This window comes from Tetrao urogallus (assembly GCF_951394365.1).
Source record: "Tetrao urogallus genome assembly, chromosome: Z".
In the NCBI taxonomy this organism is placed as follows: Eukaryota; Metazoa; Chordata; class Aves; order Galliformes; family Phasianidae; genus Tetrao; species Tetrao urogallus.
The window spans coordinates 47,085,309-47,106,972 of record NC_136816.1 but is presented as its reverse complement, the minus strand read 5'-3'; the positions used below and the strand labels follow the sequence as shown (position 1 = coordinate 47,106,972).

Sequence of the window (21,664 nt, the reverse complement as noted above, 5' to 3'; positions counted from 1 at the left end):
CAGTCGCATCAGTTAAAAGAAATTCCACACCGCAGTCCAGCTGCTGTCATTATTTACTACTGCAAATGCTGTTCTTTCAGACAGCTATTAAGCTTCGGGATTTTACTGTTTGTATGGAGTATGACACTCCATGTAACTGAACTGAAATGTTCCCCTTTCTTTAATCTCATTTATTATCTATTTTTGATATGTTATTAGCATGTTTCTGGGTGTAAACCAGAATGGTCCAAAAAGCAAAGCACAGGTCTTGCAGATGGAAAGCAGCATTATCATCTGGAGACTTGCTATGATGATTTCTACCAGTTTCCCAAGGAAATAGAACACCTGCAAGCTCATTTTGCATATGTATCTAATTCTTGGATTTCATTAACAAAAGAAAAGAAAAACATTAGCCATGAATTTTCTATAAACATACTCCTTTATCTGAGAGAGCTAAAAGACACCAGCTGGCAAAGCAAACAAGCAAACCACAAGAGTCTCTTATTTAAGAAGGTGTAAGGTCTGAAGAAGGGCTTCTGCAATCATTAAATATTCACCTTCGGCCAGGATTAATGTAGCATTGTGTACCCGTCTTGCAATATCCTTTAATCCATCAGACCCATGGTAGACACCATACATGGCTGCCATATTAGCCAGGAGAGCCTAGGATCCAAATACAGTTTAGCATGTTATTATTTACAAATATTACTTCACATTATTTTGGTGGGATGTTTCTTTAGTACCAGGAGAGTCACATGTCCCCAGCTGATGTTACAATTTTATTGTAATTGCCCATAAGATAAAAGGTGGGAGACACAAAGTGTATTTATGAAACTGTAGGTGCAATGAACTCAATGCCCTTTGAAATTTAACTGCCAGTTAACATGAATCAAAATTCATTTACTGCGACAAAAAAGGCTGAAGAATCGTAAGTAAAACTAGACTTGTAAGAAACTTGATGTATAGTATTGCTATAAATTTTTTATGGAATATCCCATGAATGCTAAGTGATCAGCTCTTTTAACAATAACAATTATTCTATAAAATAAAGCACAACATTAAGAGTGTGAACAATATATCAGTAGGAACAGAAAAGTTTATAAACTTGTCTAGCAGATGCTAAAGATAACTATTTACAGTAATTGCAAATTTAATCATAATATTTTACTTAAAGAGAGTTTGGGGGCAATGTAGTATTTTTGCATCAAATCCCATATTCAAGTTGTCAATCTGTATTTATGTCTAAGTAGCCTCTGAATTTCAGAACAGAATTTTTGCTTTGAATTTTGCAAGTTTCGGATGATCAGAATTTATTAAGAAAATCTGTCTCATTTGTAATAAACACAGCACTACTCAGCAAAGCAGAGGGATACATGGGCTCATTCTGAGCTCAAGTTGTTTTAAAAAGAAATACATACTATTACCCTCTCTTCAAGCATAGTCCCATTTTTCCAAAGGACTTGAAACATAAACATGAGGGAGTATATTTCAACATTCTTCCTTTTTCAATAAAAAGTCTCAGAAGGAAAGCCAAACCATGATACTATGGTGTTATGACTTCAACATTACAGTTATATTACGGAAGCAGAGAAGATGGGTCACCTGTGCTGTGCAGATGTTGCTGGTAGCTTTATCCCTCCGGATGTGCTGCTCTCGGGTTTGTAAAGCCAGTCGGTAAACTTCCTTTCCATTTGCATCTCTAAGACACACAGGAAAGTACTGTTTTTGCTACTTCAAAATGACAGCAAGCTAAGAGACCAAGCTCTATGCATACTAACCTTGACTGTCCTATAAGCACAGAAGGAACATCAGACAGGGTCTAAGGTCTCTTGATTTGTTCTTACATCATGTCTGGCAAGTCTGCCCAGCCAGGAACAGTGCATAGAAAGTGTTCTACCAAAATCTGGTACCCTCCTTAAGGTATCACAGAGTGTCCCTGCTTTAAATGTTTTAATGAATGTAGCCCAGGACTTGCTGTGAACACCAATCATAAAGCATCTTTTCTTATGTCCAGCAATAGCATGCAGGGTTCGTACATAGAAGTAACCTGCACAACACAGCCGTACGGATTAACTAAAAGGACTATGGTCAGTCCATCCTGTAAAGGGTCCCTTCCCAGCATGTTGAGACTGGAGAACTAAGAACCAGCCCTGCATCCTTTTACAAACACTTTCACTGACACTGAAGAGAAGAATGAACTCTACGCATATATAGAAATCTGCATATGTGGAATCATAAAAACCTTAGAGTTGGAAGGGATCTTAAAAAGTCATCCAGCCCAGCTCCCCTGCAATGCACAGGGACATATGTATATATGTACATATGTAGGGTTATGAATAGCCAGACTACTTTCCTCAAGTCACTGTACTTTCTACTTCCCAGTTTTTTGATGACTTAGTGTAAGAGAAAGGGATATTACAGTACAAACAGGCAGAATAAATCAGCTTGCACAGCCTCACTCCATCATAATTAATTATCTCTGCAGTGTAGGTTATTTCTTCATCCCACATGGCAGCAAGCACTGTAGGCAGGGCACAGCACGACATCATTCCATGCAATGCTTTAAGTTTGCTTCCTAAAAACTGAAGCTAATCTTTAGTCTCCTGGTTTTCAAGAAATAAAGATGTTTGGTACAATGATAAGGTCAGATGTTATTTGTAAAGTCTATTTCATTTGGGTTTTCCCTGAAGAGATGAAAGGTGAGGGGAGCCTTTACCTTGTAACGCCCACCATCCTGCCGGGCATCATTCTCACTAGGTTTTCCTTGACGGCAAAGAATGCTGCGTGGGGTCCCCCATAGCAGAGTGGCACGCCAAATCTCTGGGAGCTGCCCAAGACAACATCTACTCCAAACTCCCCAGGAGGCTTCAGAATACAGAGAGCCAGAAGGTCAGTAGCGCAGCAGGTAAGAGTCTGAGGGGGGAAGTGAACAAAGCAGTCAGCCTCTCTTCTGAAGGAATGCTGCTTGCATGGGAGCTAGGTTCTAACACCTTCAAACAGTTTCTTTTCACTTGCACAGCGCTGATGTGCAAGGTAACCTTTACACAGTATCTCACATAACACTTTGCACAGACACCACGGCTGCTTTATGCGCCAGAGTGAAATCTGATGAGACAAGTAACATTTACTTTACCCCATTCTGATGCGCTCTTTCAACAAGTTCAGAAAAGTCTTCCACCTTTCCCTCGGTGTCTGGATACTGAAATAATACTCCACCGACATCCTTTCCACTGAAATCCATCTCATGGGGTAATTTGAGCTCAGTGATAACACCTGTATAACTGGAAAACAAGAACGTGTACAATACAACACATTCAAATTATTTCCTGCCTTGAAGTGATACTTCACAAGATATTTCTACGGACTAAGGAATCTTTTCTTTAACATACATATAATTGATCCTGCTCAGCACCAACAACATTCAGAAAGTTCAGAAAGAATAAATGCATCTGATGATATCATCATCAAAAATATGCAGAGGAGAAGAGCAGACTATTCATAACCTACTTAATACCAAGGTTTTGCTGCAAGTTTAACTTCCAGAAAGAAGTAATATTTTTCAAAGATAGCGACTTCAAATTCAGAATGGAATTAATTTTTACTAAAAGGGAAGTTTTACTATCTCAGCTTAGTTATTTCCCAGCTAAAAAGAGATGAACAAACTGAATTCAAAAGCAAACACGTGTATCTGCACACAGAAATTTAAGGAAAAAAATAAATATTTTCTTGTTATCATATGTTCAGTCTCTTTTTAAACATCTTGGTTTACTTCACCAGTTAGATGTGAATAGAAAATTAGAAGCAACACCAAATGTTAACAGATTTCTGCTTCTATTTTGCTGAGAAAGCGTAATCTTACAGTTCAAGCATGTCAAGCATATCATGTAGATGAAAAATGATTCAATTTAAGTTAAAAGATACAGTGGAAGATGGAGAAGAACATTACTTTGCTCTAGTTTGGACCACTGCTATAGTCTGTGGGTGGCATCGGGCATCTATATAGAACTTCCTTCTTTTGTTGTGCCTGTTAAAAAAAGGAATTAAAAAAGAGTCCTATATTAAGAATACATTTTTTTCTATGGAATTAACCTGTTTTCTAAATGTTAGTTTTCATAAAGTAAAAAGGAAGTTGCAAATTCTGATGTTCATAAGTACGTTAAGTATATGAAAGTTCTAGGCAATTTAGAATAACAAAGTTCATTGCAGACACTCCAGTGAGATTCAAACGTAATAAAAATTAAAGCAGGCTATGAAACAGGACCAGGAGCCAACTGACAAAGCATCAAGAATGCCTCCATTCACAACTACTCTCATAAAGAAGTACAATTGCATTCTCCAATGCAGATTATCTGCATTTCCCTGGATAACTAAACAGGTGCTACTGAAATAATAAAACAGAACCTTGCATATTTGCCTGGTTTTCTCCAGTAAAATGGCATGACTATATGTCAGGCTGACATTCTGAGCAACAGTATAGTCTCCTCCTTGATAATAGAGACTCCAGTGACCTTCTGTAATGCCTCTCAAACTTCATTTGATTTACAGATTCCTTTCAAATACCCTTACAGTACAGTTCTTTAAAAGTATGTTTGGATACGGACATGAGAATCTGATGCCACAGACTGTTAGGTTAAGCTCCCCTGCAGCCCCATAAGGGAGCACTGCAAGGCAAGGGCAGATGAAGACCACAGGTCACACCTTGTTCTTGCTACTTCCAGATCCATCTGAGGAGACACCAGTCCACTAGAAGCGACCTCTGCAAGCACAGAGAGAGGTGGGAACCAAGATAAAGAATCAGAAGAAGGGATACCTTGCCTGGCAACCTCAGTGCTATCCCAGAAGTGTGGGATACATTATGGGATGCAGCAGAAAGGCATTTCAGGGCTTACTATGGGATATTAGTAGGAAAAATCAAAGGAAAACATAGATCAAAGTGATTTTGAGTACGAAAAAATTGAGAGATAAGAGGATAAAAGGGGCCAGCTGCTGGCTGATTTGGATAAGTCACACTTTTGAATGGTGTAGTCTTCCTTTCTTCTGGTTTAATTCCTTTCTTTGGGCGAGGCACTCCACATTTGCGTTGCATATGTGTGCATATGGGAGTCTGAATGCCAGTATGAGGACTCATATGATGGATAGTCAGATGGTCCATGAGTCCCTGGTGAGTCAACCGAAGACTGGAGCATGCTGTCTTTAGACCCCTCTGGAGAGGAAATCTGGTTCTATAAGCCTCTGAGGACTCACGTATGCTCAATTTTCATAAATACTCCCTGATTCAATCCTCTTCCACCAAGGATAAGTGTTCCTTGTTCCAGCCTTTCACTCTAGTTTTCGGGTCCTTACATTTCTGAAGGCTTGAAACTTCTCAAACACATTAACAATGGCAAATGCTGGTGAGGCTTACTAGCATGAGCCTTAGCTATTCAGCAATCTGCTCACAGTGAAAAGGCTGCATTCAACTTCAAACTACTCATGCCTACACAGCCGACATGTCTTTCAAACACCAAATTCCTTCCTGCTGTAATTTAACCATAAATTTAAACATAGTACCTGTGACATAATTGCATAGCTTCTGCAGCAGCTGTCCCCTCATCCAGCAAAGATGCATTAGCCACATCCATTCCTGTGATATCACACACCATAGTCTGGTAATTTAGCAGGCTCTCCAGTCTGCCCTGGGAGACCTCAGGTTGGTAAGGAGTATACTGGGTAACCCTGTAAGGAAAGAACTCAGAGTCTGGTTACAGAATACCTAACAGGTTTATACCATTAAAAAACAACGACAACAACAACAACAAAAAAACCCAACCCAAAATGATATTGTTGAGTATGATCCACCAATTAGAAAACATTTATTTTTAGGTTGTTATAATTTATTATTCTCCTGAAAACCTGAGGGTATCTTCTCACTTCATTCTGACTTGGCTTTTTACAGATGAATTATCTTCCTCCATTTTGAAAAGAGAAATAACTTCTAAAGTTGTCATAGGATTGGTTATTGGAGAAGAGAGAGGTGTAGAAGGATCAGAGTGTGAGAGAACTGAGTCACATCTCTGTGTCTGAACAAGCGTATGTAAGTATTGTCGCTGTCTGTCAACATGCTGTTTCTGAAATCTTGTGCTTGCCAAGTACTCTGCACTCACGGGAGGAAAGGCAATTGGCACTTCTCAGGTTCAGGCTTAGCAACACACCACTTCTTGAGAATGGACAATTAGTATAATGGAACTGCAAGTAGGCAGTTTTAAAAGGATTTCTACTCACAGGTTATAATCAAACAGTTTTTAAATGAAGTTTCACCATTCTTTGTTGTTTTATTTTTTTTAATCCATTCTGAAACTAAACAGATGCGAATTTGATAGTTCTCAATCCTACTGCTCCAGCAGAGAAAGGATAACACACCAGATAAATGCTATGCTTTTGAATGCTGAAAATGGTTGAAATAAAAATGACCAATTTCAGTAAGGACACGAAGTTCAACAGTGAAATCTTTAATTCCAGTACTAGAGCAAACAACCATTGCTCATGCTTAACAGCTTCACTAGTGAAGAAATCTTCAGTAGGACTGAAGCATTTATTTAAACACATAATCTTCTCTTTAAAGGTTGATTGGCACTGTTCAAGCATCTGAATACTTTCTCAAAATAACGATACTTCTCCACTACTTCTTCAAATAAAATAGCTGGTTTTAGTCTGCAACGCAACTCTTGCCTGAATATTTATGACAATGTTTACTTCATGTTAAATGATGTTCCTAAAGTCATTTACAAATCAAATCCTTAAAAGCAAAACTCATTTTTGAAGTAAACATTTGCAGAGATCAAATCTAAGAAGTACACTAAACTATCCCTCAATCAAAGCAACATTTAAAAAACGCCAAAAAACCAAACCAACTAGCATGTCTCTTCTGCTTAGGTTAGTGGCTACTTTGCATGCGGAAGTCCACTAGCATCAACATTCAAATTAAATTACTGTAATGACAAGGAATACAAACTGCAAACTGCCTTTTTTTTTTTTTTCTTCAAGAAAATTGGAGGAAAATACCATCTCCAGTTGATATCATTTAGGACCAAAAGTGTTTCTGCAGACCTGGGCTCACAAGTTCACAATGGCAGATGGGTCATAACACAGGAAACTTTCCACAGGAAGCTAACAAAGTCCTTCTACAGCCTGTGTCAGACAGTTTGATGTTAAATGGCTGTTGCTTTTGTAGCTATTTCAAACATAGGTATTTTTTTCACTCTTTGCCTCATCCTGCACTCAGAAACATTTGCATAAATACAAACTTCAACACTGAGGAAGGTTTAGAAAGACACTTAAGTACTGTGTCCCTGCAAGGCTGGCATCGTCAGCCTGGCATCGAAGCAAGCTGTATCCAGGAAACATGCTTTTAGCCCACAGCTAGGCTGTTGATCAAAAATCCTGCTTTACAAAGGAGCAGTTTTTGTACATAGGAGCTGGGGTTGTTTTAGATTTAACAGGAAAACCAATACATTCACTGCAAAAATAACAATTACAGCTTCTTTATTCTAAAGTTAGCTCTTGTTTCTACTTCACCTTAAAATATCTCCTTTGAGAAATACTAATGAAATGGCAGAATGTGCATAGAGTCCATTAGCAAAAAACACTCAAGAGAAGTAGTTCTTGATCAGTACTTGCAAGTGCACAGTCAATAAAATGTGAAGGTATGTTTAAGTTATTTCCTAACATACGGTCAAAACACTTCACCATATACCTCCTACAGTAATTTCTTCTATAGTTTTATTAAATATCTGGAAAGTTATTGTACTCATAAACAACATCATACTTCGACTATAACATATGTTCTTGCAGTTTTAGACATGCACAACATGAATCTCATGTATTGCCAGAGCTGGCATTTATTTGTATTTCCAGTCATAGAGTTTTCTTTTTGAGATCTGACAGTAAACTAACACGAATGTAAAGTAAAGACAGACCTCTTGCATAATTTCAAACCAACCTACATAAGCAGTATCTTACTTGTGGATTTGAGAAAGCAGGATGGTCCTGTGATAGGCATGGAGACATGCCAGTTTCCAGTCAAAGCACAGACACTGAATTTCCTGCCAATTTGGCATGGTCTGTGGGTTGCTTGTGCAGCTTTCTGTACCTAGTCTGCAAGTGGAAGATAATTGCTTAAAGTTTGTATCATATACAGTAAATTTTACAATGCAGTGCATGAGAGCTAAGTGCTACTGCCTACTATGTTACAGAGGTGATGTTAAGACTGCTGATATCCTTGGTATGATTACTTCACTTTTACATACTTTATGCCTGTGGATAAAAAAAAGTGAAGTACTTTGGAGATCTCTGCACCATGCTCCACTGCAAGATGTTACAAAATGTCTCACAGATTTTCAAGGCCTGATAGATAGGCAAATATACTAGGGTTGCTCTAAAAGTAATGCCTCCTACTTTATTACATCAGACCACAGCGTCAGAGGTGTATGTTCATGGCAGGACTATAGAAGTTGAATTTTCCCACCAACGTTCAGTTACACTGGGAGTCCTGGTGGAAAAAAAAGGCAGCAGTGTATGTTTGCAGTCTGGAATGCCAACTTTATCCTGAGCTTCATCAAAAGAGGGGGTGGCCAACAGGTCAAGGGGATTATTGTCCCCATCTGAAGTACTATGTCCAGGTTTGGGGTTCCCAGTACAAGAAAGCTGCAGGTTTGGGTCCAGAAGAAGGTCATGAAGATAATCAGAGATCTGGAGCATCTCTTTCACGAAAAGCTGAAGAAGCTGGGTTTGTTTAGTTTGGACAATAGAAGGCTGCATAAGAGATCACATTATGGTCTTCCAGTTCTTAAAGGGAGCTTACAAGCAGATGGGGACTGACATTTTACACAGTCTGATAGTGACAGGACAAGCAAAACAGCTTCAAACTAAAATAGGGGAAATATATGGTAGATTTGAGAAAAAAATTCTTTGCTCAGGGAGCGATGAGGTACAGGAACAAGTTGCCCAGAGAAGCTGTGGATGTCTGACCCTTGGAGGTGCTCTAAACCAGGCTGGATGGGGCCTGGGGCAGCCTGAGCTAGTGGGTGATAGCCCTGCCCATGGCAGGTCATCCAGACCAGGGGTCTTCAAGATCCTGCCAACCTAAACCACTCTGTGATTCTATTCTTTTGTTGCCATGCAAGAGATGGCAGCAGAGGGACAGTATGACAAAATGGCATCCATCTGACATGCAAGTGCATAAGAAGCAAAGGCACAGAATTGAATTCCTCCACACAGAAAAAGTGGCAGCCACTGACATTCACTGATGTTTGGTTAATGTTTTTAGAGACCAAACAGTCAACGTGAGCACAGGGAAGTGGTGAGTGGTGTGTTTCAGCTGTGGTGACAGTGGGTCACCTCCACTGGTACAGGCCCAGCACACACACTTTTGTTAATCGCTGGTGAGGATGTATAGCTAATGGTGGTGACTGTGTTGAAAAATAGACCAAATTCTCAGCTACAAAATACTACCAAATAGTGTCACTGTGCTCTTTGTATCTGTTGTAGTAATGTAAATACTATGTTGTTTTGATATATACCTTAATAAGAAACTCATATGTTAACAAAAAAGCCTAATCACCCTACAAGCCGATTATGAAGCCAAATATCCTTCATATCTTTAGTCATTCATTTATGTTCACATTAACGACAAAGTTGAGTGCTATTTAGGCAAGAGTTCAGCACATTTGGTGTAAAAAAACTCATGTGAAAATGAGACACAGCAGAATAAACACTACTCATTCAAGCCAGTAGACAGGTGGGGTATTTATGTAGTTGAGGGGCTTGTGCTGGATGTCACATAATGGGTAATATACCCCCAAACAAATCCTTCTGTCTGCGCTGTCTTTTCTAAAGATAAAGCAAGTATACATACTGACCTGCTTCTGGTTTTTAAAAAAGCAGGCTAATATTTTTGTTCTTAACAACTCAGTAGTGTATGGAAAATACATCTAAGGCATCCATCCACTATTAATATAGAACTGCTAGTTACAGAGTGCCAGGAACAAGGAATTGTTAGCAGCTAGCATCAAGACCAAAAGCAAACCAAGTATCAAAAATAAGGGGTACGCTCTGTGACTAAATCAAATGCCTCACCAGAAGACAGGAATTTTAATTGCTGCATTCCAGTAAAGCTCTGTTTCACTACAGAGGGTTTTCTGCTTATTTTCTTTGAATCAAAGTGTTTGTTGGATATAAAACTGTATAAAGAATATCTATCCAAAAGGTTTTCAAGTAGCTTCTTTCATGAATATGGATCTTTTTCAAATGGGATTCAGGCTTAAAAGGTAAGGATGTCCAATCTTTTCTAATGCTGTTAGGCAGTGAATTAGTGCATGGTACTGTCAGACAGTTTTATTCAAAGTTAAGCTTATATTGCAAACAGATACTATACGCAGTTGTCCTGTCAGAAACTTCTGAAACTCCAGCAGTGTTATTTTCTTAGCAGAACCTGAGATTTGGGAAGATGTTTCTGGCAAATTCAAAGAAAGCAGATCCACTACTGAGTAGGTTCATTTTCAGCTGCAAATACGTTGCTCAAAAATAATTTTCTCCTGAAATCTATCTTTGCGTTTCCTGCCTCCTTCTAGCAAGTTCAGTTGCTTCAAAAAACTGAAAGTCCTCCATTTCTGCGCTCAGTCTCCTACAAGCATTCTTTTTCAAACTCATCTTGCAAGCTTTCCTCTAATGACTGCCAAGCAGTCATGTGAGAGAGCCAGAACTGGGAAGAAACAATAAACCTGCACTTGCAGAATTTCCCCAGCTCCATAATGCACACTGCTTTAACACTGATAGTTAAACACTCAGATGACATAAGGAGAGCCGTGGTTTCTTAAAGCAGCTTCTATAAAAAGTCTGCATGTGAGGGAGAATTACTTCCCTCACACTTTCTCTCTTTCTGTCCTCCCAGCAAACATAATTCTTTTTATTCTTCTGTAGGTTTAGCTGTTAGGATTTTAGCCATATGATTTTACTGGACACTGCAAGAACAGATTTCTAGATACAATCTACCAGTCATTTTAATACTACTACGTAAGTTGTTAGGATTTCAAAATACACAGCTCCTTTTGGTCCACTTTCTACCGTCTTTAACAAGTGGTTACTTGTTACACTCTACTGAAATACTTAGTTTACATGTTTTGAAAAAGAGAACCGGGATGAGACTAATTAAAATTTGGCTTATATACACTGTGTAGATTCCTTAGATACAAAAAGTGCAACTCTGTAGTCAACTCAAAAAATCTGAGACACAAATGAAGCACTCAAAGCAAACACTCCAAAGTCTTGGAAGTCTGCAGATACAGAGATCCATTTATGGAAACTCAAAAGATACAGTGTCTAAGAAGCAGCGCTTTTTTACAACCTCTAAATATGAGCAACTTAAAGATCCCACTTTTATTTAGACTAACACTGTTTATGAAATACAAATTAATGCATTAAAAGATTTCCTCTTTACATTTGAGAAAAGCCAAATGAGTCCAATTCGAGTCCATAAGTCAGGCTTGTCTCAAAAAGCTAAACATTCATTGAATGATAAGATCAAAATGCCCTCTGCCTTTTCAAAAACTAATTATCAGCTATCACTGTCTACCTACATTCAGGCATCAGTGGAATCAATTATTTGTTCAGACAAGAACATACTTTGTGGATACAGATTCACCAGATTCACGGGGATGGAATTTTAAGATGAAAAGCCTCTGAGATTTCCAAGGCTGCCTTCTACCTCATAAGAATATAATACTCAAACTACCGCATGTTGTTTAACTTCCTCCATTCAAAAATACAGTGGAGGAGGCTGCTGCTTTAGTTCTAAGCAGAAGCTGTGAAAGAACTAATTAAGTTCAAGAATTAAGTTTTTACACTTCCTTAAAGCAAACTAAAACATTCTTGGTTTGATAACTGTATATAGAAGTCATGACTTCTAGGTCAATAATATTCTATGATTTTATGAAATATTTTACAGAAAATGTATCTTCTAAAGTCAAAAAATTTTCTTTCCTCTCTCTAGCTTCAATAACAGCAAGACATTTTCTACACCCTACACTAGTACAGACACAAAGAGCCTTAATCATAAAAATAAAGTAAAACACAAGAGCCTTAATCATAAAAGTAGATTTGGGCCATATCTGTCTGCAGTAGTTATAAGGTGAATTTCAAACATGTTCAAATTTTATAAATACGTATTTAGCATGAAAATGCTGTACATTACCATCCTGCATTCTCCAAAAGGTTCCGTGCAATGGGCTGTGGCACTGAGCAGTTGTAATAACCCATGCCTATATAGGACCTCCATATCTTGTTCTTGCTTGCTATACTGTATAACGTTTCAAGGATTTCATTTTCACCTAATTGAGAAAAAGCAATATCAGAAAACTTCAGTTACACACAACACTAACAGATTTTAACTAAAATGCCTTGTATAAAATATTCCCTCATACAGAAACTTACCAGTAATGACTGACACAGGAACAATAACAGAGTGAGGCCAAAATGTTAAAGCACTATGGGAAAGCTTAAATTCTACCAAATATGAGCATTTGTCCCCATTAATTTTAAGAAACAGCTGATATGGATACATCTGAACGTAAATATTTATATTACTTTTCCTCTATTGTCCTACCACATGAATCAGATTTGACAGCTCAGTCATAAATATTCCATTTTAGGCAGTTACTCTCTCCAGAAAATGCAGTTTCACCACTGTGAAAATGATAATGAGAGAAACATGTCTTGTGGAGTTCTTTTTGCTGTAAGGCAATGTGCATTCCAGGTTTTTTCCATATGCGTTACAGTACGTCTCAGAAGGAACCATTCATCAGAGAACTTTATTTTCCCCCCTCTACAGACGTTAGGCACTTTCCCTAAACAGCTGATAAAATGGAAAAGTTTTATTCATTCAATATTAAGTTTCCTTCAGAGGTTTATTTAATTAAAAAAAAAAAAAAAAAAAAAAAAAAAAAAAAAGTGAACAGACATTTCTAGCTTAAGAAATTCCATTCAAGATTAGCTTGAATTAGAATCTGCCAATCTAGCTTAGCAATTACAATCGAGCACTTTGAAGTGTCCAGATGAAAGGTGAAAGCACATCCTGTCTCTCCCAGCTGCAGTCCAGTTTTGCTCTTGCTTCAACATGCTTCTCACTGATCATATGCCCATACAAAAATCATGTACTGGCAAACCCTCTAGCAAATAACTCTAACGAACACCAACCAAAAGGAAAGACTCACCAACTACCTTAATCTTATTACTTGAGGATGCAGAAAATGGTCAGTAAGCTTTGTAACAATATGAGGACGGATAACCATGCCCAACCTAACAAACCTGGTGAAACTGGACACCAAGCCTCCTAGATGAGGTGCTTGGAAAGATTCTTTTTTGTTACTTTTCCCCAATTCTGACCCTGGAAACTGCTGTGCAGCAGCAGTACCGTAGTTGCACTGAGTTACTCTGTCTGTTCTGCATTACAATCTGAAAGTCAGACTTTGGAATATGAGGCTATAAATCACCAACACAGAAAAACTTGAGCCCTGGATATTTCAAAATTTGTTTCTCACTGCGGGTTACTCCATCAGAAGAGATCAAATATTTGATACTCTAGAATCTGCTGGCAAATTATTTTCCATAGGAAACATCAAGTTCATGAATTTTTTATCTTCTGCAGACATAAGACACAATCACTTCATCTCTGACTTCAAAACTTGTACTTCCCCTTTTACTCCTAGAGCTGACAGTTCATTTAATATGTAAAAAATTAATTATTTTTTTCCTTCGATTAGTTTCTTCCACAGTCATCTAAATGGCAGTAACACTTCTACAAAGGTGTTTTTCGTTTGTTTTTTTTACAGATCTTCAGTTTCAGTCACAATGTTCTTCATCCTTTCTCTGCCTCTTAGTCACTGTTACATTTAATGTATAATGTTTGATTTCTTGCTTTTGGTGAACTGTTGCAATTTTCCTGGATGCTCAGGAGTCATGTGTTTATTCGATCTCAGCCCTGTCCAAAGCAAAGTTTCTAAATAGCAGTGAAGTTCCATTCCTCCATACTCCTGCTACACTGCTTATTCCAGACTTTTTTTTTTTTTTTTTCTTTTTACTACTTTTACCACCTTTTTTCCCTTTTCTTTTAGTGAAAGCTTTAGCACTACGGATACTTTCCTCTATCAAAAAGAAAGCTGTTCTTGTGTTTGATTTGAAGGAGAGCATTGTATTCTTACAAAATTCTAACTTCAGCAATTTTTTGGAAATTCCAATGTCTTTGTTTATTTGACTCCAAATTGAGCCAAAGGCAGAGGCAGGCTATCATTTAACTTGCCCACTAGCCTGATGTCATACCACAATGCATTAAGAGCATGAATTCCATAGTGAGCACATACCACAAGTACTGTACTGTATGCTGATAGCACTCCCTTTGCCTCACTGAACAGGTAATCTAGAAAGTTAAGAGTTACTCCTCAGCAAACACAGCTAACAACTATCACATGCACACACTGAACTTTTGCTCCCTGAAATAACACTAACATTTCCATACTAATCCCAGGAACAAGGGAAAGAGCCTTAGTGAGACTGTAAGCAGCTCAAGCAGCAATTAAACTTCCAAGCAAAAGGCAGAATGGCATTCACCTGGAGGAGCTGCACAGGCAGACCCCAACACTGATTTTAGGTGTAGTTGTACAAGTTATCCCTGGAGACAGTCAAATAATTACTTTTAATCAGGGTTGCCCATCAGCATCAGCTATGGCATTCCCCACTGCACCTAGCCTAACTAATGGCATGTTCCCATAAGGTGACCTGTGAAATGGGGCTGGCATTGCACTGACTGCTCTGTGTAAATGACTAACAATAGCAGTAAGGCAGAACAATGATGAGTAGTTCTATGTATACCTAAACATCCCTTCTCATATTTAAAACCAAATGGCTGAGGTCTCAGTTTGGTTGGCCAGAACATGAGTAAATCCAGAGAATTACAGATTCTTTCTGCTCTATAGTATGCAGACTTTGGGGCACGCATAGCAAAACACTGTATTCTTGTGTGTATTTAAAGCTAATATATGTGAACAAGACTAGTATTTCATAAAGATTCAAAACATGTGCATTAAAAACACTTACCTCAGTGTCAGGTTTCCAATTTCTTTAAGCTCTCCTCAGCAATGAGAGAGATAAAGAAGTATCCAAAATGTGGAAATAAAAAGAATTGACTACTGCTAACAGTGGGAAACTGGCCATTGCACAGAGATATTTTCCAGTTTTCTAAAACAACATGATTGAAACATCTTTATCTGGAATTCACTTCACTGGTAATAGTCTACAAATCCTTTAGGAACCTTATTCAGCAGAAAATAAAATTCCCAGGTGAGTTATTACAGTTGATCTTTATTCCCCTCATCATTACATCAGATAACATGATCAGAGATAGTATACCAGAAGAAAGTTCATTGATCCTGCATTACTCTTATCAAATAACTGAAGGGAAAACTCAATGAAGTTCCCACTAGGAGTTCAGTGAGAATACTTCAGGACTGCTACTATGACATCCACAGATGGAAAAGGCAAAATGCATCACAAAAATATTACGTGGGAATGAGCTATTTGGTCATAAAATGACAATACTATTATTCCTGCTAACGTTTCAGTGGTTAGTGTAGCAGTGTTGCTTTTCATTTGGTATCTGCAAAAAAATATGGTACCCAACAAGGTTGGGAAAGGGAGAGGAATCAAGACAAGAGGAGAAGACTGAGATACACAACTTAAAATCTACAGTGTAAAAGGGAGGAGACTATTTCATCATTTTGACACTATGCCAGGCCTCAAACTTTATTTTTTTTTTTTAAGCCTTCTGATATCAAGGAAGCAAGATCCTCACAGCAGTTGCTACAAGAAAAAAGGCCATGAGCTCTCTTGCATTAAAAATTAATTTTCTTAACAAAACCACAATATATTGAAGTGGAAAAGTTCCAAAGCACTTTCAGACATGCATTAACACTGCAGAACAGCACACAAGAGCCTGCTCCAGGTGCTGAGTCCTACCATCCAAAGGAAGCTATCATTTATAGAAGTGTATAGCAAGTGTGGCAACAAAAGTTGCTCTCCTATGTAATCCTTGGGTCACACAAAATTCTGTAGCAGTGTTCATTAGGATCGTAGCTCTGTTACTTCATGTTCACACCTGCTAAGCCTAAAGCATAAAATCTTCAGAAAATTAAAACAATTACAGAGACGTATGACACTCATCCATCACACTGGTGGTATATGCATGGTTTTCCTGGGCTACAGATATAACTTGAGCCTTAAGTAACAACTTCAGGGTAAGCTCAGCTGCATTTCCCTGTATGAAGGAACAGGCTGAATGCAGCTGATTTGCCTAGCTGCAGGCTGATTTGGGCAATCATTATGGCTTTATTGTTTGCTTTTTTGTACAGAAAAAGAAATGATGTATTTAAACTGTTAGGAATCGATATATCAGGAACTTGATAAGCTGTCACTGAACAACACATTCTGAATTGTCTTGCCCTGTTCTCCCTTACGTGAATGATATCTGGGGATGGTGGGAGCAGAATTTTCACCCAAATGAGAAGAACATGTTTAAAGCATGGATTAGTAGGGTAATATCAGTGGTAGGCGGATGGTTGGACTGGACGGAGGGCTTCCCCTACCTTGGCAATTCTGTGATTCCAAAGGACAAAAGTTCTCATGTCACTTTCCTAGTTTTGCCATCTCCTTTTAATACAAGGCAGTGGATAGAGAAATCATATACCATACTGACATAAGGAATCCTACACTAGTGATAAGAAAGCAGTGTTCTCTATAATGATGCATTAACAGGGAGGTAAGCTTTACTCAGAATAGAGAGCTCTGGGTCCAAAATATTGAATGAGAAGTTGCACTGTAAGTAGAGGCCTCCAACTATTCTTTTACAATCTGTAGAGTTTCCCACTGCCAACAGAGGGGAAAGCTACACAGTAAGTTACAAAGGCAGTCAGCCTCCACGCTGAGGGGAGAACAAAGACAAGCAGCAGTGCACAGACAGAGGTTTTCAGCGCTTCATCTCTCTTGAGAACTCACTGCACGTAGTGCAAGATGGCATCATAGCCACGTTCTGTCAGATTTTGCTGTAAGGGAACTTGAACAGCATAACAAATGGAGGAAAACACACCACTGGCTCACAGGTCCCACTGCACAGTGAGAGCCTACATGTAACAGGACATCACTAATTCATGGTGATGTGGGAGGGAACTGCTTCAAACAGACCAGTGTGCATTCACATACATTAAACTGCAAAAGGATTTTGGTTTAAGCCAGCATTGTTGACTTGTATTTCGTTAGCACACAATTACTGTAGTGCCAAACTGTGCTGTATCACAGTTCTGCACATTCGCAACCTCAAATTAAATCCAGGAATTGGAGAGGCGGTTTATTTGAGATGTGATTATTACTGACAACCTACATTTACCCCCACTCCTTTTTACTTAAAAAATAAAATTTAAAAAGCTCCTTGCACTAGGGGTTAAATAATGACAACTCATCAGTCCGGGAAAATCCTGACCCACATATATTAACCATAGCAAAACACGCTGAGCAGTAATTGCAGCATTCACACAGACGAAAGGAAGTGACTGAATTCCACCTCTCTCGCTGTTCCCACACGACAGGAAAGTACCAGGCACTCACAGGGTGTTTCACCAGCAGGACCCATTCCCCCACCAACACTAGGCCGCATCCCCACAGGCCCCAGCTTCCCCCACAATCCTATTACTGGAAGTAGTGGTGATGCCACATGGGACTCACACAGAGCCCTGGAGGCCTGCAGTGACCAAGCAGTAAGGACCCTGTGCCTAAGAACTTGGGCAGAGGATCCTGGTACAGATGTGATGCTGACACTGATGGAAACACCCCGGTACCTGAGCGGACACTGCACTCCGTAAATTTTGGTGGAAGTGTTGAGTTCAGTGTGTTTTTAAGTGTTTCCTTCGCTTCCTGGGCTCGCAGGACGATGTTCGTATGTTAAGACTGCAGACAGAGATTTCACGCAGTGATCGATAACTTCAAGGCGTCAGTATTTGAGAATTCACCAAGCAACGCCAGTTCTGAACAGCAGCTCGCTGAACCGTTCTGTGCCGCAACAGCCGGCGCGGAGCTCCGCGCTGCCGCAGCTCACCCGTCCCCCCAATCACTGCCTCCGCTCTCGGGCGCGGCCGTTACACGGCGACCAGGATTTAGCACGCCGTTACAGCACGCTACTCGGGGAGGGGGGAAGGACACACAAAGAAGTCTTGCAGACAGATGGCAGCCCACCCGAAGCAGCACTTGGAAGGCACGGTGTTTGGCCACGCCTTTCCCTCCGTATGGGGCTCCTGGGACAAAGCAGTAGCATCGCATCGCAGGGAGCGGACTCGTACGAGTTTTCCTCCCTCCTGAGCCGGGGAGAAGGAGGGTGGGCTACGCGGGAGGGGGCGCAGCCGCCGAGCGCGGAGGCCGCCCGGGCGGCAGCGGGGCCACTTACCGACGTGGTCGTCCATCCTTAGCGGTCTCCGCAGCCGGATGCTCGCCGGGATGGTTTTATCCATCAGCTCCTCGACGCTCTGCAAAGAGGCGGCCGCACAGCATTGTTAGCCGCCCCGCACCGCCGCAGCTGCGCGGCGCCCCTGCCGCAGGCACCCACCTGCACCCCGACGGCGCGCAGCATCTCCCGCTTCTCCCGCTCCCGCGGGCCGATGTGCCGCCGGCAGAAGTCATCGTGCCGCGGTAGCAGCTGCTCGATGCACCGCGCCGCCTCGCCGCTGCCCCACCGTCGCTGCTGCCGCGGAGGGCCTCCCGCCACCGCCGCCGCCGGCCTCGGGTGCCGCGGCGCCCCGCGGGCCGCTAGCCGCCCCCACCAGCGCCCGCAGCGCTGCATGGCCCCGCTAACACCGCCCCGCCACCGTCGGGCACCGCGCTTTGTGGCCGGGGAGGGCGGTGCGGCGCGGCCCCCGCCGCCAGCGCCAATGGGGAGGAGAGGCGGTGCCGCGCTCGCCCCTCCTCGCCGCCACCTGATCTTCACGCCCCTGGCCGGGCCGACCCGCCCGGCCCTGACCCCGCTCCGGCCCCGCGAGGGATGCGAAGGTGGTCGGGCGTTGCGTCGCTCTCCGGCCCGCGGACTGTCGGAGCAGATAAGGAAAAATTCTCCCGCGCGGCGCTTTGTGCGCATCTCTGAAGGGGGACAAGGCCGCCCCGCGCCTGGCCGCCCCGCTGATGGTCATTTAGTCATTCTGCTGGGCTGCAAAGGGCCGCCGCAGCCTTCATCTTCTCTTACTTTTGCAGCACTGTTAAATTCTCCCAGTGGACCCAGCAGTTAAAGATGGCACTGTGTTGCTGTGTACGTATGTATACATGCATAGCTGTGTCTTCGTCTGACGTGTCCAACCCCTTAACATTGCTCAGCACTGTGGTACCCAAATCTTTGCAGTTCCCTACAGTGAACATCTGCAGGTGGCTTGGGCAGAGATGCTGGTGGCCACCGAGACAGGCAAAGGCATTCTGGCAACTTTATGCCCTTGACTCAGGAGCACCTACAGCTAGATCAGTTTGCTTAGAGCCCTGACCAGCCTGACCCTTAATGTCTCCAAGGATGAGGTATCCACCACCTCTCTGGGAAGCCTGTTCCAGTGCCTTACCCGTGTATTGTAAAAGATTTCTTTCTTAAGCGCAATCTAAATCTTTCCTTTAGTTTGAAAAACTTGTCCTATCACAGCAGACCCTACTAAAGAATCTGACCCCTTCTTTCTTATAGCCCCCTTTAAGATACTTAAAGTTATCCGGTCTCCTGGAGCCTTCTCTAGGCTGAACAGCCACAGCTCTTCCAGCCTGTTTTCCTAAGGGAGGTGTTTGATCATTACTGTGATACTGTGATACTCTGGATCATTTCTGTGGCCCTCAACTGGACGCACCTCAACAGGTCTGTGTTTCTCATTTTTTCTCACACTCTGATCATCTTGTTCTCCTTTCAAAGCATAGATGGTCTTCAAGAGCTGTTTTCCAGCAGAGCTTTCAGAAGACAGAATTTGAAGGCGCTTGATATTTTTACAGATGTAATTTTCATTATAGGTGTCTGAGATCTCTCTAATCAAAGCAATCACTCTTCTAGATAATTAAATCACTACTGGATAGTATTTTCTTTGTTGCTGTGGGTTGAATTGAATAGACCCAACATTAATAAGCAGAAATATGGAATCAGCTGACTTTAAAGTGATGATGCAAACAGAATTATTTGGATAACATTTTGTAAATAATGTATATTATTTCTGTACTGTGGATCTCACCTTTTAAACCTCATTCTGAGGCAGTTTTTGTGGCACAGTGATGGCTCTTTGTTATGTACAACAGAGAGCCCCAGGAAGGAGCAGCAGTTGAGAAATCCCTAGCCACAAGCTAGCTCAAAAATCCTCAGGAACTCACCCCTCTGGTTTGGCGTGAAGCTGTAAGAAAGGTGGAGGGGACAGAGAGGAGGGCAGGAAGGGATCACCATCTGGCGCTGTGCCCTGCATAAGGCCATAATGCCTGCATAAGGCATACTGCACATCTGCCTCTACCTGCTTCAGCTTGGGGTGACACTGGGTCAGAGAGTGAGGTATGGAGTCATGATTTCCTCTGTTCAGTTCTGCCTCTTTGCAGATAGGATCCACGTAGTTACAAAAGTCTATCTTTATACACAAGTAACAGAACAAAGTGGCTTTTCAGGAGAGGCCAACTTTTAAACAGAATAACAATAACAGATAAAGTACATTCCCAATAGATACATTGACTTCATCCTGATTGCATGATGGTTTTTGCTGCTTGCCTTCTGAATATAATGAGATAACTAATAATTTCTTCTATAAAGTATTTCTTACAAATAAGCCATTACAGACAGCTCATGTGAATTAGTAGCTCTCATAGGATTGTTTGCTCAAATGGGACCACATACTGCTCTAGAAAGTGCAGTCTTGAGAGAATATAGAAACCTACAAGTAATCTCAAACCATGTATACTCACATTGCTGATTCTTGCAGAAATAAATCGAATTTTAGTTCGACTTGAAAATGATGCCTGAGAGGGGTGAGACTGGAAAAGTGTGGAGGTGAAAAAGGCTGCAGTCTCAAGACATAGACACTTCATCTGGAAAGAACCACAGTCAGAGTGGTTGGTTGATACTAAGCTTTCTCCTTCAGAAACTCATTTCAGCTCAGGCTATGCGCTGTCACTGTGGCAGAGATAGAAGACTGGCCAATCTTGAATAATTGGCCAACCTCTAGCTGCCTCCTGAAAATTGTATGATGGCATTAACAATCAAGATAGCAATCCTGAATGAGAGACGTAATAGGAAATGGAGCTCTGGTGTCAAGATTAAAAAAAAAAAAAAAAAAAAAAAAAAGTATCCGATCCTGTAGCTTCAAAAAAGTATATCACTTCAAAGTATATTGCCAATAAAGCATGAGATGGGCCTGAGGATGCCTATGGAATCCTGAGGAATCAAGAAAGGAAGTGTGATAGAAAAGAATAAAAGCATTATGATTCAGCTCATTTTTTTTTCTTCAGATGACTATCTGTTGTTTACAAGTAGGTATCAGAGAGACTGAGAATTTAATACTGACTGAGACCTGAAACAAAGTAAAGTTTTGAATCAGTAGTTTGTAGAATGACTGTTCAAATAGGAATT

General features: G+C 40.8%; 1 protein-coding gene across 1 annotated transcript in view; it reads right to left on the bottom strand.

Moving 5' to 3' along the window:
- GLDC (glycine decarboxylase) overlaps positions 1-12,574 on the bottom strand; it is a gene marked incomplete at both ends in the record, with an annotated part of 30,119 nt that extends 17,545 nt beyond the window's left edge. The window contains 8 exons of the mRNA XM_079548270.1: positions 537-642; positions 1,582-1,678; positions 2,696-2,844; positions 3,113-3,260; positions 3,926-4,003; positions 5,530-5,694; positions 12,206-12,341; positions 12,445-12,574. Of these exons, the coding sequence (XP_079404396.1) occupies positions 537-642; positions 1,582-1,678; positions 2,696-2,844; positions 3,113-3,260; positions 3,926-4,003; positions 5,530-5,694; positions 12,206-12,341; positions 12,445-12,574 (1,009 nt within the window). The remainder of the gene's footprint in view (positions 1-536; positions 643-1,581; positions 1,679-2,695; positions 2,845-3,112; positions 3,261-3,925; positions 4,004-5,529; positions 5,695-12,205; positions 12,342-12,444) is intronic.
- Positions 12,575-21,664: the final 9,090 nt, after the last annotated feature.